Source organism: Microtus pennsylvanicus, chromosome 9 (assembly GCF_037038515.1).
Source record: "Microtus pennsylvanicus isolate mMicPen1 chromosome 9, mMicPen1.hap1, whole genome shotgun sequence".
In the NCBI taxonomy this organism is placed as follows: Eukaryota; Metazoa; Chordata; class Mammalia; order Rodentia; family Cricetidae; genus Microtus; species Microtus pennsylvanicus.
In genome coordinates this window covers 50,908,140-50,923,303 of record NC_134587.1, presented here as the reverse complement: position 1 = coordinate 50,923,303, position 15,164 = coordinate 50,908,140, and the positions used below count along the sequence as shown (strand labels likewise).

The 15,164-nt window shown below is 47.4% G+C and overlaps 2 protein-coding genes across 2 annotated transcripts in view; one reads left to right on the top strand and one right to left on the bottom strand.

Annotated features, from left to right (window-relative positions):
- Positions 1-824, bottom strand: part of Morn5 (MORN repeat containing 5) — a 35,147-nt gene extending 34,323 nt beyond the window's left edge. Inside the window, exon 1 of the mRNA XM_075984617.1 lies at positions 796-824. Within this exon, the coding sequence (XP_075840732.1) occupies positions 796-824 (29 nt within the window). The remainder of the gene's footprint in view (positions 1-795) is intronic.
- Ndufa8 (NADH:ubiquinone oxidoreductase subunit A8) lies at positions 717-14,444 on the top strand. Its single transcript, XM_075986027.1, has 4 exons — positions 717-873; positions 5,685-5,848; positions 10,679-10,844; positions 14,154-14,444. The coding sequence occupies exons 1-4, from the start codon at positions 823-825 to the stop codon at positions 14,289-14,291; spliced, it is 519 nt and encodes a 172-aa protein (XP_075842142.1). The 5' UTR covers positions 717-822; the 3' UTR covers positions 14,292-14,444.
- The last annotated feature ends 720 nt before the right edge of the window (positions 14,445-15,164 follow it).

Sequence of the window (15,164 nt, the reverse complement as noted above, 5' to 3'; positions counted from 1 at the left end):
TGAGGGCAGGGCTTATAATTGGCATTTACTGAATAGCATTTCCTATTTTTCATTTTTTTTTTTTTGAGACAGGGTTTCTCTGTGTAAGAACCCCAGCTGTCATGGAACCAGCTCTTGTAGTCCAGGCTCCTGTTTTCCTTTTTTAAAAAGTCATTTCTAAAAAAATTTATTTTTATTTTTTAATGTGTGTGAGTGTTTTGCCTACATGTTTGTATGTGCACCATGTGCGTGCCTGGTACCCACAGAGGCCAGAAGAGGAACTTTGGTTACAGATGGTCGTGAGTCACCATGTGGGTGCTGGGACACGCACACATATCACACAATAAATTGAATGAATCCCACCTATGTGGCTTATTAGACATGTGTACATGAGCATGTTAGCAGCACAAACGTTTGAAAATGCTTGGCTCAAAGTCCCGGGCAGAGAGCAAAAGGCAGCTGCCTTTCTCCAGCCCGGGAGTGGGCACACGGACGAATGGAACCTTACCTCCCGTTTATGTATGACCCGATATATTGGCTCCCGGTGTACTGCATGTCAGCGGCTAGAGTCTAGTGAGACAAAACAACTTCAGCGCCCTCAGTGTTACTATAACAACCAGGAGGTGTGGGCGGAGTTCAAACGAAGCCCCGCCCCCAACCCCGCTTGACTTCCTGAAATGGCGTACACGCGTCTACTCCAGCAGCGGCAGAGTATTGCGCCTGCGCGCGCCGCTGGAGACGCATGCGCAAATGGTACAGGGCAACCTGGGAGACCCAAAGGGGAATTGAAGGAGACGGCGACGCGGCTGAGGGCACCTGATCAGGGTCGGGGCTGCCGCCGTCATGCCGGGGATAGTGGAGCTGCCCACTGTGGAAGAGCTGAAAGTGGAGGAGGTGAGGTTCGCCCCGAGGGCAGGCGGGAGGTCCGGGGCTGCAGCTGCTGCCAAGCTGGCCCGCGCTCGGTCCCGGCCTCTGCGACCTGCAAGATCACTTCCCGCCGTGTCTCCAAACACCCAGGCCCCCACCTGTGAATCTCCTCCTGTGAATCGGGGTGACACTCTCTGATATTACCTAGTCCCTTGCTGTACCTCCGCATGAGGCGAGTATGCCTTCCCAGGTGCTCACCTTCCACCGAGTCTGTCAGAATCTCGGTGCAGAGGCCTGGGGGCCACGGCAGCGTGTGTGTTGGACAGTGAGGCTGGCGTGGGTCAGGGTCTTTAGTAACAGAACGCACTTAAAGCATTTACTTCTTCTAGAGACATTTAAATATTTGTTATGTGCACATGCAGATATGAAAGTAAGGGACAGTGCCCTTCTTTGGTAGTTTCTAGTTTGATAAGGAGACAGATAAAGACTGGACAGCACAGTGAAGTGCAGGTGATGTGTTATTGTAATTATGGCAAACACGACCAAGCCGCTTCTCCAGGCCAAGTTGCTAATTACTTGGGACACAGAGTAAGGTAAGATATAACTCATCTTTCTTGAAGTACAGAAGTAGGCCCCCGACAGCAGGAGTGATCTGCCCAAGGTCACAGAGACTGTGTGTGGAACAGGTGGACCAGGGATCCAGATCTGTTCTGAAGCCTGTGCAGGGAAAGCTCAGCTAAACTATGCTAGAGTGGAGAAAGCCCTACTGTTAGTGGTGGGCTGAGCCTCTGGAGGAGTCACTAACCAGGCCAGAGCAGTTTGGACTTGATCCTGTGAGATGATGGGAAAGGGTGGATGTGTTAAGGCAGAAGACTGCCATGGCAGGATTTGATAAAATAAATAGACCGGCAAGGCTAAAAATTAAATGCTGATAATTCCACAGAAGGCACTGTCAAATGTTTTCCCACACCACTTCCTGTACGCTCTTGACAACCTGTGAAGGGGGCAGCTGTCACTTTCCTCAAATGAAGAGCTACTAGCTGTACTCATGGTATGAGTGACATTTACTAAGAAGTGACAAGGGATGTTCCCATGAGCCAGCTTTTTATTCTTATCCCATCCTAAAACTGGTTAAACATGAGTTGACATGTTTTTTTGTTAGATTTTTAGTTGGCTCAGCAAACATTTCATGCAGGAGCTTTTAATACATTTTTCTTTAAAGTTAGAACTATTAATTTATATGATCATGCAAATAACTAAATGTAATAAAAGATAAGACACATATGATTAAATATATGAGGGACAGGCAGGACTGGGTTAAGGAGAAAGTAGGATTTGATATTGATTCTGAGTTCTAGACCTAATTCTTGGTCGCTTTGAGTAGCGGTTAGCACTTGTAAACAAGGGTGTTCTGCTAGCAGGATGAGGCGTCTCTATGAACAGTTCTCTATGAAACATAAAAAGGATGGAGAAAGCACATGTTAGCTTATTGTAAAACACAGCATTTGAAATCTGGTGTTTTATGGGTAGGGATGGGATGGAGAGAAAAACTGAGTAGTGGAAGAAGGAAGTGAATAAAGTAAGGAGATGAGGAAGCAGGGGCTGGAAGTGGATCCTGGAATCCATGTGTCCAGCAGCACAGGAGCTGGGGAAGCAGGGATGGGAAGTGGATCCCGGAAGCATTGAGCACAGGCTCTTTTGTGAAGTCTGGTGAGAAGGCTGGAGAGGTAGTTTGAGCCCAGAAAGCCTTGGACAGCAAACAGGAAGTTTAGGTTTTCTGCTGCTGCTAAGCACGACTTTTTTAGGGAGTTGGTTTCTGAGTTGTAGCAGCAGAGTAAAATAAAAGTTTTTGGAAGGCCACTTCAAGTGACTTATAGAAACTGGATTGAAGAGTAAGAAACTTGGGAAGACTTCAGTGACTGTTAAAATAACGGAGAAATACATTAATAACCATGGTAACCTTGTGAGTGAGTCCTTACTCAGCAATAATGCTGAAAAGCCTGGGTTGGGTCTGGAATATGACAACAGACCCAGAGGGGCAAAGAGCAGCAGCAATGGCTTTGGGGAGCAGATAGAATCCATTTCAGGCTTTATGACTTAGGAGTCATGTCACATCCCTATGGGGTGGGGGTAAACATCCAGAAGCTTTGAGTTAAAAGTACCAGCTGGACGGTGGTGGTGCTTTCCTTTGGAGGAAAGGAGGACTTTGGAGGGAGAGGCAGGTGGATCTCCGGGTTCAAGACCAGCCTGGTGTACACAGTGAGTCCCAGGACAGCCATGGCCACACAGAGAAACCCACCACCATCAACAAAAGTATTCCTTGGTGTCTTGATAGTTTTGAGTGAAAATTAAGCAACAGGCAGTACTGATAGACTTGGGTCAGGTACATCCTTTGCATGTTTACAGGCCTGAGCTCATTGGCTCTTCACAAGGCCCTAGGGAATGAGTTCATCACACTCCACTGTACACAGACAGGAAATAGACATCAGGAGGTACAGGTGTGGCTTGTGGGAGCTTTGCTGAGATTCTGCCTGTGTGGAAGCCTGCGGGGCAGAGTGGCTGTGTGAGATTCTGTGTTCTGGGGACAAAGGATGCTGGATGGACTTGAGAGGGGCTTCATCGGCCATGAAGAAATAGCTGAGGGGATAGTTACATCTCAAGCTCTCCATGTTCTCTGCGATAGTAATGTCACGCCAAAGGCTTGCTTGATGGGAGGCTGCAGAGTCTGGGTTCCAGTTCTCAGTATGGCTGGAATGTCAGCTCAGATGCCTGTTTATTCGCTGTTTAGGGATTGGCTCAGTAAATGTGTCTCATCTTTGTTTCCCTATGACAGCATGAATGTCCTTTCATTTTGATAATAAAGCAACTAATGCTTCAGGCTTTCGGAGGGCTGATGTCTTGAGAATTTAAATAATCAAATCAGCCATTTAAGGATATTTTTGAGGCATTTGGCAAGTAAGTAAAATGATGCTCAGTTTTTTTTAAAGATTTATTTATTACATATACAATGTTAGAAGAGGCCATGGGATCTCATTATAGATGATTGTGAGCCAACACATGGTTGCTGGGAATTGAACTCAGGACCTTTGGAAGAGCAGTCAACGCTCTTAACCTCTGAGCTATTTTTCCAGCCTGGTGCTCAGTTTTTTATTTAAAATTTTTAAAAATACCTTATTTTATGTGTATGAGTGTTTTACCCGAATGTATGTGTAGCACATTTATGCCTTGTTACCATGGGTTCCAGAGGGCATCAGACTTCCTGGAACTGTTGGGAGCCACCATGTGGGTGCTGAGAATTGAACCTACATTTGCTGGAAGAGAGGCAAGTGCTCTAAACTACTGAAACGCCGTTGTAAAAATGTAGTGACCTTTAAAAAACAGAACTGCCAGGTGGTGGTGGTGGTGCCGGCCTTTAATCCTTGGGAGGCAGAGGCGGGCGGAGCTCTGTGAGTTTGAGACCAGCCTGGTCTACGGGGCAAGTTCCAGGACAGATAGGGCTGCACAGAGAAACCCTGCCTTGGGGTGGGGGTTGGGGGCACGACTCTGAAGCGGGAATGGTAGTGCACGCTTGTAATCCCAGCCTTAGGGAGGCTGAGGCAGGATTGAGAGGAGGGGGCCTGCCTGGCCTACACAGTGCAAAGCCAGCCTGGGCTACTTGAAAGTGTCTCTGAAAACCAGAAATAAGACAAAAAGGTTGGGTACCTTTTATCTCCCAGATGGCTATAGGTAGTAAAATAAGCAAATGTAGATCAAATCTAAATACACAAATTTACAGATTTGTTAGAGTTGGATGGCAAATTTCACTTATATGTAAGTTGATATTTGCATTGGTATCGTGACAGGACAGTGCTGGTGGGCAGTCCTGGCACTCATCTGCTTTCTGTAGAATGGAGGGGAACCTCTCTCTCTTGCTTTCTCAACATTAGTCTTAGGAGTAAATTAATACATATAAAGTGCATAAAATAAGACTAAAGTCTTTCTCACGTCAAAGTCCTCAATATTTTTAAAAATCTAATTCAGTGGTATATTAAAGTAGAGTTTTCTGACAGCAAGTTTTAGGAAACCTGCTAATGCTCTTTGTTACTTTCTCGGTTGATCAGGAATCTGAGAATTCCCTGGCTGGGAAAACGGCAACAGTAAAGCAAAAGCACAGCCCACGCCCACATGTCGGCAGTCAATACCCCACCCTGCTCTTTAAAGTTCAGGCTTAACAAGTTGCCCATGGCAGAGTTGGTGCTCAGTGCCCGCCTGCAGGCCTTAGTAGGGCAGTAAGATAGAAATATTAGAAGAGAAACAGAGTAGCCAAAATCACTGAAAAGCAAAGATCTTGAGATCTCCCAGATGGCAGAAAGCTCTGTCGGTTCTAGTAACTGTAGCATTGTGGCCTCAGCCTAGGCTGAGACTTAGAGTAGGAAGCTGGGCCGGGAACTCTGCCTGCTGATCCTCTGAGCTACCTGCAGCTGGTCTGCAATGCTTCTCAAGACAGCGCTGAAGGCAAGCAGGGAAGTCTTGACGTGGTGACCGTGCTAGAGGTAGCATTAGTGTGGGCCTCTTCCAGGACTTTATTCTTAGTAATTGCCAGACTCTGAGCTCTTTCTTTTCCTTTTCCTCCCTTCCTCTGATTTCCCAGCCCTCTGGGAGTTTCAGATGTCCTTATATGATTCATTTCATTCCTGGAGAGGAACCTTAGCAATGTTGACAGAGTTATTTAAGCAAGATTCTGTTAGGGTCCCCAAAACGGGGCTGGTTCTTTCAGCCTGGTAAGACACATGCAAGAGCCTAACGCACTCAGCTGTACCTGACTTGGTGTGTGACCCCCCTCCTCGTCGCTTTTCCAGGTGAAAGTCAGCTCAGCTGTGCTTAAAGCCGCAGCCCACCACTACGGGGCTCAGTGCGACAAGGCCAATAAGGAGTTCATGCTATGCCGCTGGGAGGAGAAGGACCCCAGGCGCTGTCTGCAGGAGGGCAAGCTGGTCAACAGCTGTGCACTGAGCTTCTTCAGGTAAGACTCGCCTGACAGCTGTAACATCAAGGTGTTCTGAAATAGTCTTCAGTGAGGAAGTGGCTTCCGGCTAATTAAATGTGCAAGTGTGCAGGTTTTGAAATCAGATAGACCAAAATTATTTTGTATCTTTTGGATTTGTTTTTATAAGGCAAGTTCCTCCATGAGTCTCAGTTTTCAGCTCTGCAGTAGTGTCTTCTGTTCTCTACAGTATTGCAGTAGGTGGGTTTTTTTTTTTTTTTTTTTTGGTTTTTCAAGACAGGGTTTCTCTGTGGTTTTGGAGCATGTTCTGGAACTAGCTCTTGTAGACCAGGCTGGTCTCAAACTCACAGAGATCCTCCTGCCTCTGCCTCCCAAGTGCTGGGATTAAAGGCGTGCGCCACCTCACCCAGCCGCAGGAAAGGTGTTTGAGATTCTGTTGTAATAAAAGGACAGAAACAACCTAGAGTGGGTGTCTGAGAAGTCCAGAAATAGTCCTGGTGTCAGGCAGGGCTGGATCCAGGGTCTGAGTGGCAGCAGAGCTATGTCGTTCCTTTTTCCTCTGGTTTCTGCAGAGTCTCTGGGCTCAGCACTTCTCTGCTGACGTCATTTTCAAATAGACTTTCCCTTTGCTATTGCCTTGGAATGGCCAGCAGCCACTGCAAGCTGCCCTCCCCGTCAGTGAGCCCTGAGCGTGCCATTGCAGTGCCATTGCCAGTGTGGGCAGAGTCCCCCGCTGAGCCAGATCCCACTGTCTGTGAACCCTGGGAGGTAAGCACTCTGATTGGTCAGGCCCAGTGTGAGGTTTAGTCTTACCTTCACCCACTCCATCTGAGAGACAGGGCGTTGTTTCCCAGAGGAAAAGCAGGGGTGTTACAGAAGAGTGGGGCCGACTGCTGCCTCGTGACTCAGTAGCTGTCGTTCTTCTTTCTTGCCTGTGCTGTCCCTGTCCACATGCAAAGATACTTTTGTGGTTATAATTATAATGTGTATATTTTTAATATAATGTATAATGTATACATTATACCTGACAGCTCTTGTTAGTGAGCTTCAGTCTATACTATTTAGCCTTTCTTTCTTTCTTTCTTTCTTTCTTTCTTTCTTTCTTTCTTTCTTTCTTTTTTCTTTCTCCTTATTTTTTACTTTTATTTTTATTATGTTTTGACACATGGTTTCCTAGGTAGTCTGGCTGTCCTGAAACTCACTAAGTAGACCAGATTGGCCTTGAACTCACAGCGCCTGCTTCTGCCTCCCAAGTGCTGGGATTAAAGTTGTATGCAATTACGTCTAGTTTTTTTTAATTCCTTGGTATTCATTTTCCAACAGTGTAATTTTTTTAAGGTTTTGATAATTATATTTGAGATCTGAACTTTTATTGCTATTTTTTAAACCATGAACGGTTAAAAAAAATTCTTAAAATGTGCTTTTGTATTTTGACTGGATATGTGTCTGTGCACCATGTTCGTACATGCCTAGTACCTTGGAGTGGGAGATCAGGAGAGGGAATCAGATCCCCTGGACCTGGATGTGCACTGCCATGTGTGTGCTGGGAACCAAATCAGTTCCTAAGCAAAGCAGAAAATGATCTTACCTGCGGAGTCCTCTCTCCAGCCCCTAATTTAAAATATATATTTATCCATGTGGAGGGGGCATGTGCACATGCCATGGTGCAGGTGTGGGGGATCAGAGGCTACCTTTGTGGAGTTGGTTTTCTTTTGTCACCTTTATGTCAGCTCCAGTGATTAAACTCAGGGCATCCGGCTTAAGGCAGTTTTACACAATGAATCAGCTCACCAGCCCCTGCCTTACTGTTTTCTAGGTTGGGTCTGTAGCGCAATGCCTCCTCTCCTGGTTCACGAGTTGGGCAAGGGGCTGGAGATTGAAACACACACACACACAGAGACACAGGTGCCAAGAATGCCCCTTTTTTCTGTTCGAGGGCAGCTTATATAGGGTCTCCTTGACTAATGGCCACACCCTAACTCTCAGCTGCAAACCCACCAGAAACCACTCCCCTGCCCTCAGGAACTCCTGAGGGTCTGCTGCTCAAAGCAGCTGCAAAACAAGTTGTTTGCTCAGAGCAGCTGCAAGCATAGGAAAACACATTGTTTACTTCGGCAGGCAGGGGGTCACAGGACATTCAGGGTCTGGGGGTCCACAGTCCCCAACAGGGTCAACTTAGTCTGCCCTCTGCACTGATGCTATTTACACAGTGTTTAAATATTTAGGAGATAGGAAATAGTGCTTTATGATGCCTGGAGTTATGTCAGTATTATTGCCTTCAGGGTTAAATACGCCTTTACTTATTTTGGGGAATAAAAGTGATTTTCTAAGATTCCTGAGATGCAGAGATGGACTGTTGTAAGCTGGAGATGACCACCGAGGCATGGTGAGCAGAGGCCAGGCAGGGTCTCCCGCTGCAGTGCTGGGCAGGGTGGGGGTTACCCAGGGTGCTAGGTAACTTTGGGGAGGCCTAAGATGGAAACTGGGTGAGTGGCAGGGGAGCAGTGTGGAGGGTAGACTTGTGCTGCATGCATAAAGACTATCTCTGAAAGTCTTCCTGAGACGCCCGGAGAGGGGTGTTGGGGGTTACATAAAGTAGTATTTTATTTTATTTTTCTCAAATTTTTATTTTAATTCCTAACAGGTTTGAATGAAAAGGGAAGGTGTTGCTCCAGCCATTTTTTCTTTTCTTCTTATCTCTACCCTCTCTCTCTCAGGGGAGGGTGGGTGAAATAGAGTCATGTAGCTCAGGCTGGCCTCACATCCACCCTGTACCTAAGGCTACCCTTGAATTCCCAATCCTCCTGTCTCCACCTCCCTGCCCTGTGGGGAGTCCAAGGACCTCCCACCTCCTTCCAGGTCTAGTAAGGTGAACATCCAAACAGCCTAGGCTCCCACAAAGCCAGTAGTGCAGTAGGATCAAAACTCAGTGCCATTGTTCTTGACTTCTCAGTAGTCCTCTTTGTTCGCTATGTTCAGCGAGTCCAGTTTTATCCCATGCTTTTTCAGACCCAGTCCAGCTGGCCTTGGTTAGTTCCCGATAGAAAATCCCCATTCTCTCAGTGTGTGGGTGCACCCCTCTCAGTCTTGAGTTCCTTGCTCGTGCTCTCTCTTCTTCTGCTCCTGATTTGGACCTTGGGGTTTCAGTCCGGTGCTCCAATGTGGAACTCTGTCTCTGTCTCCTTTCATCGCCTGATGAAGGTTAATATCCAGGAGGATGACTATATGTTTTTCTTTGGGTTCACCTTCTTATTTAGCTTCTCTGGGATCACGAATTAATAGTCTCAATGTCCTTTATTTATGGCTAGATAAAGATAATTGGTTAACAAAGCTTCCCCATCACCACCTAGCCTTCCTTGGCCTGTCTTTTCTTTGTGTATCTGTTCTTATGTCTGTGTGAACATGTCTGCGTGTGAATGTGTGTGGGTCTGTGTGTTGTGCACATGTGCCCACATTCATTCAGAAACTCAAGGCTGAGACCAGGAATCCTTATTCTGTGAGGTGTGTCACTCAGGCATGGAGCTTAGCACTATGGCTAGTCTCACCTGCAAGCTTACATTGCATCTCCTGTCCCCTCTTTCAGAGGATGGAATTTACAGTGGGGCAACCAGGGCATCTTGGCTCTTATGTGGGTTCTGTTACTTATGTGTCAGGTGCTTTAGGTACTGGCTGTCTCCTTAGCTTCCTCCAGCAGCTTCCATGGTTCAGAGGGAGTTATTTGCTGCTCTACTTCCTAGCAGTGCCCAGCTCTTCATAGTGAGGACTGATTCTGGCCAGCACTACCTCCCTCCCGTTCGTTAATGTGCTGTGTTTGAAGGTCTCTCACCCCTGGCCTCTGTCAGCATGCCAGGTTCTGACTGCTTCCTTCCCTTCTGAGTTTGCTGAGCTGTGATGTAAAGACTGAGCAGGTTCTAAAGAGGTCTCCTGAGTAAATTGCCTGTGGCTTAGGCCATGGGCTTTTATTTTTGATGAATAAAGGAAGGTTTGCTCCTGAGAAATCTTGCTGTGTTTTATTTCTTACTTACTGGTTCTTAACTTCGGGTTTTCTTTTTTAATTACAAAGCATATGGAAAGTTAGGCTTGTTTTTGTTGTTTGTCTCTCCTCCTTTGTGTGCTCCCACCTCCAGGCCCCTTGTCCTAGTCTGTACTGGCTCTCGCAACCTTCGTTCTTCTGCCTCTCTCAGGACCTGCTGTCCTACAACATACAAGTACACATAAGATATGAGAGAGGAGGTGGTTCGGGTCTCAGACTGTGCCACCTTGCTTAATATGACACTTACTAGTTCTGTTTTCCTGCAAGTTTCGTATTTCTTAGAGGCTGAGTAAACCAGGCATGGTAGCACATTGGAGGCAGAGGTGGACAGATCTCTGAGTTTGAGGACAGCTTGGTCTGCAGAGTGAGTTCCAGGACAGCCAGGGCTACACAATGAGACTCTCCTGAAAAACCAAAAATAAATAAAGCTGAGAAAAACTCCATTGTATACACATGCTGTGTTTTCATTGTCCAGTGTTCTGTTGATGATCCCCTGCTTTTGTGAATGGAGCAGCAGCAGGCACACGGTCTAGTGTCTGGGGTCGGTTATAGCGAGTCGTTTGGGTGCAGCCTCGAATGGTGTAGTTGGATCACATGGTGTTCTGGTTTCCATTCTTGACGACCTTCCACAGTGGTTGCATTTTTACATCCTAGCAGTGGGCAGGGCTCCTTCCCTGCAGCGCTTAGTTGTCAGTTTTTACTTGAAGGCCTTGAAGGTACTGTGGGGTGTGGCATTGTTACTCCTACACTTTCCAGAATGTAAGGCTACTCTGTTGTGTGAAGAGCTATCCCTAACCTCCAGCCTTCCTTTCCAGGCAGATCAAGCGTCACTGTGCAGAGCCTTTCACAGAGTACTGGACTTGCCTCGATTATTCCAACACGCAGATGTTTCGTCACTGCCGCAAACAGCAGGCCAAGTTTGACAAGTGTGTGCTGGATGAACTGGGCTGGGTGCGGCCAGACCTTGGGGAGCTGTCCAAGGTAAGGTTCCTCTGGGTTGGGTAGAGGGGATTGGCTGTGACAAAGGCAGAAGGGGTCCCTCTGAGGATGGAGAGGCTGTGAGTGGTCCCCATTTACCAGACAAAGGACTCGACATCCAGAAGCCAGTGTGTCCTAGCAGGTGTTAGCCAACAGGGAGCAGAGTGTGTTAGCCACCATGCTAGTGAGGTGCCGTTGGCAAATCCACTGGAGCAGCAGGAGCAGCTTGTGCCAGATTCTTTTGGAACATCAAGAATTGAAGAGCTCATAGTTGAAGAGTGGGTCCTCCTTCCTCCTGGGTTGGTGGTTTCGGTGATGACTCTGGCTGAGGCATCATGGAAGCCTGATGTCTGTGATGTTCTTTGTGCTCTCGTGAGTCTTAGCTCAGGAGCATTCTGAGTGCTGGGCCCCCAGACACACACACGCTGCTGTGGCCTTCCTGGAGAGCTCTTCCTGAGCTGCTTCTGCAAGATAGTTCATCCTATGAAATTGAAGAATTTGGGGCTTAAACTCTGTCTGCACTGTAGGATCTGTGCGGGCAAGAAAGATGCATTATTAAAACTCTAAAGACGTGTAGGGACTTCTACCTGCTCCCGAGCTGCTGTGATGTGCAGCGGAAGAAGTCCTGCCCACAGTGGCCTACATGCCTGCTGCTTTAACTGAGGGCCTCCACTCCTTAGAGCCAGGCAGCAGAGGTTGGCGGGGAGGGCACGGTTGGATGGAAGAGTAGGACTGAATCTTGTTACTTCCCAGCTGCCTGTCTGCCCTGTCTACTATCCCCAGGGCCTGTGGGAGCCCCTGCCCAGCACTAGGCACACAGGCTGTCCATCTTAGTTCTCGTCCCTTTGGGGCCAGCGCCATGAATAGATGGGTAGCCTAGGTTTTTTTAGTCTGACATACTTAGCTTTATTTAAGATACATTCTTTAGCTAAACTGAGAAAGTAACTTTAGTAGTGGCCAATCAGAGTTGGAAAGTGATAAAACTTACACACCTAACCAGTAGAACTCCCTTTTCTTCTTTCTTCTTCACCACAGGGGAAGCTGTGAGTCAGGCTGTTAAACCAGAGTATTTATTCTTGAGTCTTTTTTTTTTTTTTTTTTTTTGATTTTCAAGACAGGGTTTCTCCGTAGCTTTTGGTTCCTGTCCTGGAACTAGCTCTTGTAGACCAGACTGGCCTCGAACTCACAGAGATCCACCTGACTCTGCCTCCCAAGTGCTGGGATTAAAGGCATGCGCCACCACCGCCTGGCTTGAGTCTTTTTTTAAAAAAATATTTTTTATGGCTTATTTAACTTTATTTTGTGTGCATTGGTATGAAAGTGTCAGATCCCTGGAACTGGATTTTCAGACAGTTGCGAGCTGCCATGTGGGTGCTGGGAATTGAACCTGGGTCCTATGGAAGAGCAGTCAGTGCTCTTAACCACTGAGCCATCTCTCCAGCCCTATTCTTGAGTCTTTATGTTAACATTCTTTACCCCAAAATAAAGTTATCTAATTGCTGCAAAAATGTATTTCTTGACATGTATTGTCAGTTTTAGTTGCACTCCAATCCATTGTCCAGTCTCCAGAAAGGCCATTAACCAGCCAAGGGAAACCTAAATGGTAGCTTCAGTCTCTTTGGCATTCTGTCTGGCCCACTTGTCTCTTCCTCTGAAGACCAAGTTGGGCCCCAGTCCAGATGTCACACCCTTTCCTAGGCAGAATTATCTCCTACTCGTAATGATAACCTAATCATAAAGAAAGCAAGTTGGGGGGCACTTCATATACATCCTAGTTCCTCCCAGGAATCCCCTTTTATGCACTGCAGTTTTATCATCAAGTATGCCTCAGGCCTTCTTTTAGGGATGGGTCCGAGGTGCCTGCTCCCTCCCTCTGGGGTGTGAAAGCAGCTTCACTAGTCTTCCTCGCTCAGTTCTTCTTTCAGTGGGTTCCTGGTTACTCTATATTCAAGAAACATTCTCAGAAACAAAGAGTGACAGTTTCCTCGGCTGATTTCATGAATGTCTCCACTGAGCGTTTGGAACTACTCTGTCAAGCAGCAAGGAACTCTTCATTTGTGACCTGCAGTCAGAGCAGGGGACGGGGACCTGCACTCAAGGCCTTGGGTTCCAGCTCCAGCTCTGATGTCATCTTAGGTGACCCAGTCACTGTCCTATGAACTGGAGATAATACGTACACATAAGGTAGTTAGTTATATTAACTGTGTACCTGGAGCTCTGGGCACAGAATTGTTTCTGAGTGGTATATCTAGGCAGATGGGCCTGGCCTCTCATACATGCAGATGGCTTAGAGTTGGTACCACTGAAGTAAAAGTCAGAAAATGCTTAGTAGCTGTGGCCCACTTGTAGGGACCTGTGTCCTTAACTTTCAAAGGGATAAGTTCTGGGCTAGAGGTATTGCCAAGTAGTACAGACACTCACTTACCTAGCATATGTAAGGCCCCACAGCAAAGTTCAAAATTTAAAAATGAATTTCTGGTTGCTTTTCAGTTGAGGTTTTGATAATCATTAGGGATGGTAGTTGAAGGTGCTTTCCTCCTTGCTCTTGGCTGCAGTTTAGGACCTACTGTTTCCTCAGACTGTTGGTTCAGCTCTTAATTCTGGGCCCACCACCAGGCCTAGCGTCCCTGCTCCCAGCTGCAGATAGTGATTGGTCGCATCCCTGTAACAGTGGCACCTGCTGCCGTCAGGTTAAATCCAAGCACCTTTGCACAGCATTGCGTACTGTATCACCCAGCTTGGTGTGCATGGAACTCATAAGCATATATCCTAGCGAGGACATCACCAGGTGGGAGCTGCTGGTAAGGATGAGCTGGGATAATACGCTCAGCATCAACACTGATAACACCAGAGCTTGCTTTGGTGTGGTCTCTGCCGCTGTGGTGAGCTCTGTAGACATTGCCTCTGCTGTCTTTGTCTTCTCACTTGCACTGTCTTTCCCCTTAATCTCCCTGGCAGACTCCTGATTCTCCTCAGAAATAGCCTAGGCCCAGCCTTCAGTGTGGGTGATTTGTGCCGGGTCTGCCCTTCCCCACACAGCACAGTAGAAGTTCTGTCTTGCTCTCTAGCCAGTGAGAGAACCCCAGAGGACAACTTGTCTCAGCTTGTCTCTTGCTGTAACCTCAACTCCTGCCATGCAGAATGACAAAAGGTGGAGTTCCAGAAGTGTATGCAAGGGTTAAGTGAGGCTAGACGCATCTGCCTTCCAAGTGGAGGAGTAGTTGGAGTGACAGGAGCAATGGGACCCCAAAGGGTTCAGGGTTACTACTGCTGCAGTCCCATTGAACCCTACCTCCTTCTGCATCCTTCCAGGTTACCAAAGTGAAAACGGATCGCCCTTTACCAGAGAACCCTTACCACTCAAGACCGAGGCCGGAGCCCAACCCTGTGATAGAGGGGGATCTGAAACCCGCCAAGCACGGCAGCCGATTTTTTTTCTGGACCACGTAAAGACGGGTCCACACGCGCCCAGATGACAGCTGATGGAAACACCCATGCCGCTCGCGTGTGCTTTCCTGGATCACGGACGTTAACAAAAAAGTTAATTTATGTGACTTGGCAGTTATTCTATACATTTCCTGTCCATTAAAATTTTAAAGGAAACAGTTGTGTTTTATTACGCTTTATGTAACCTTTTAGCCTTTAGAGATGACTTCCCCTGTCCTTTCTTGCGCTCCTGACTTGTTCTAAGGAGGACTTGCCTGTGTGGCAGGAGAGCCACACTCCAGCATGGAGGCTTTGCTACCTGAAGCAGCTTCCCAGGAGAGGTCAGCCTAGAGTGTGAAACTCCAGCTCTCTCTTCTCGGCCAGCATTCCAGGCAGAGAGCTCTCCCTAACAATCATTCCAGGGCCATCCAGGACAGAGTGAAGGTTTGAGCCTGTGACTCAGGCATGGGAGGGGCTGCTGGCTGGGCCCTAGGCTGTGTTGCTCAAAGTTCCTTAAAGAACCTAACTTCCACCGCTTCCCCTCAGTAGCCCATCCTCTGGTGTTATAACCCAGATGTTTTTCCTGATAGACAAGGGAGGTGGAGGCTGAACTCCCAGCTCCAAAGCCAGGAAGTTGGAGGTCTGAGTGTCAATTCCAGCCTTGGGTGTGTTCCTTAACCTCTTGTGAGAGGTTGAGTTTGAGGACAAACCAAAGACACATGCTTATCTACCTCCTGGGCAGGTTAAAGCCCCAGTGTTTAGGAAGCGCTGGCTCAAAGCACTGTTCCCCCACGTCCCTTCACCCTATCCAGTTCCCTTTCACTTACTTGGCCGTTTCCTTTACAGCCGACCGGGTCACTGCCCTTTATGGCTGTGGCATTGCATTGCCACATAAGT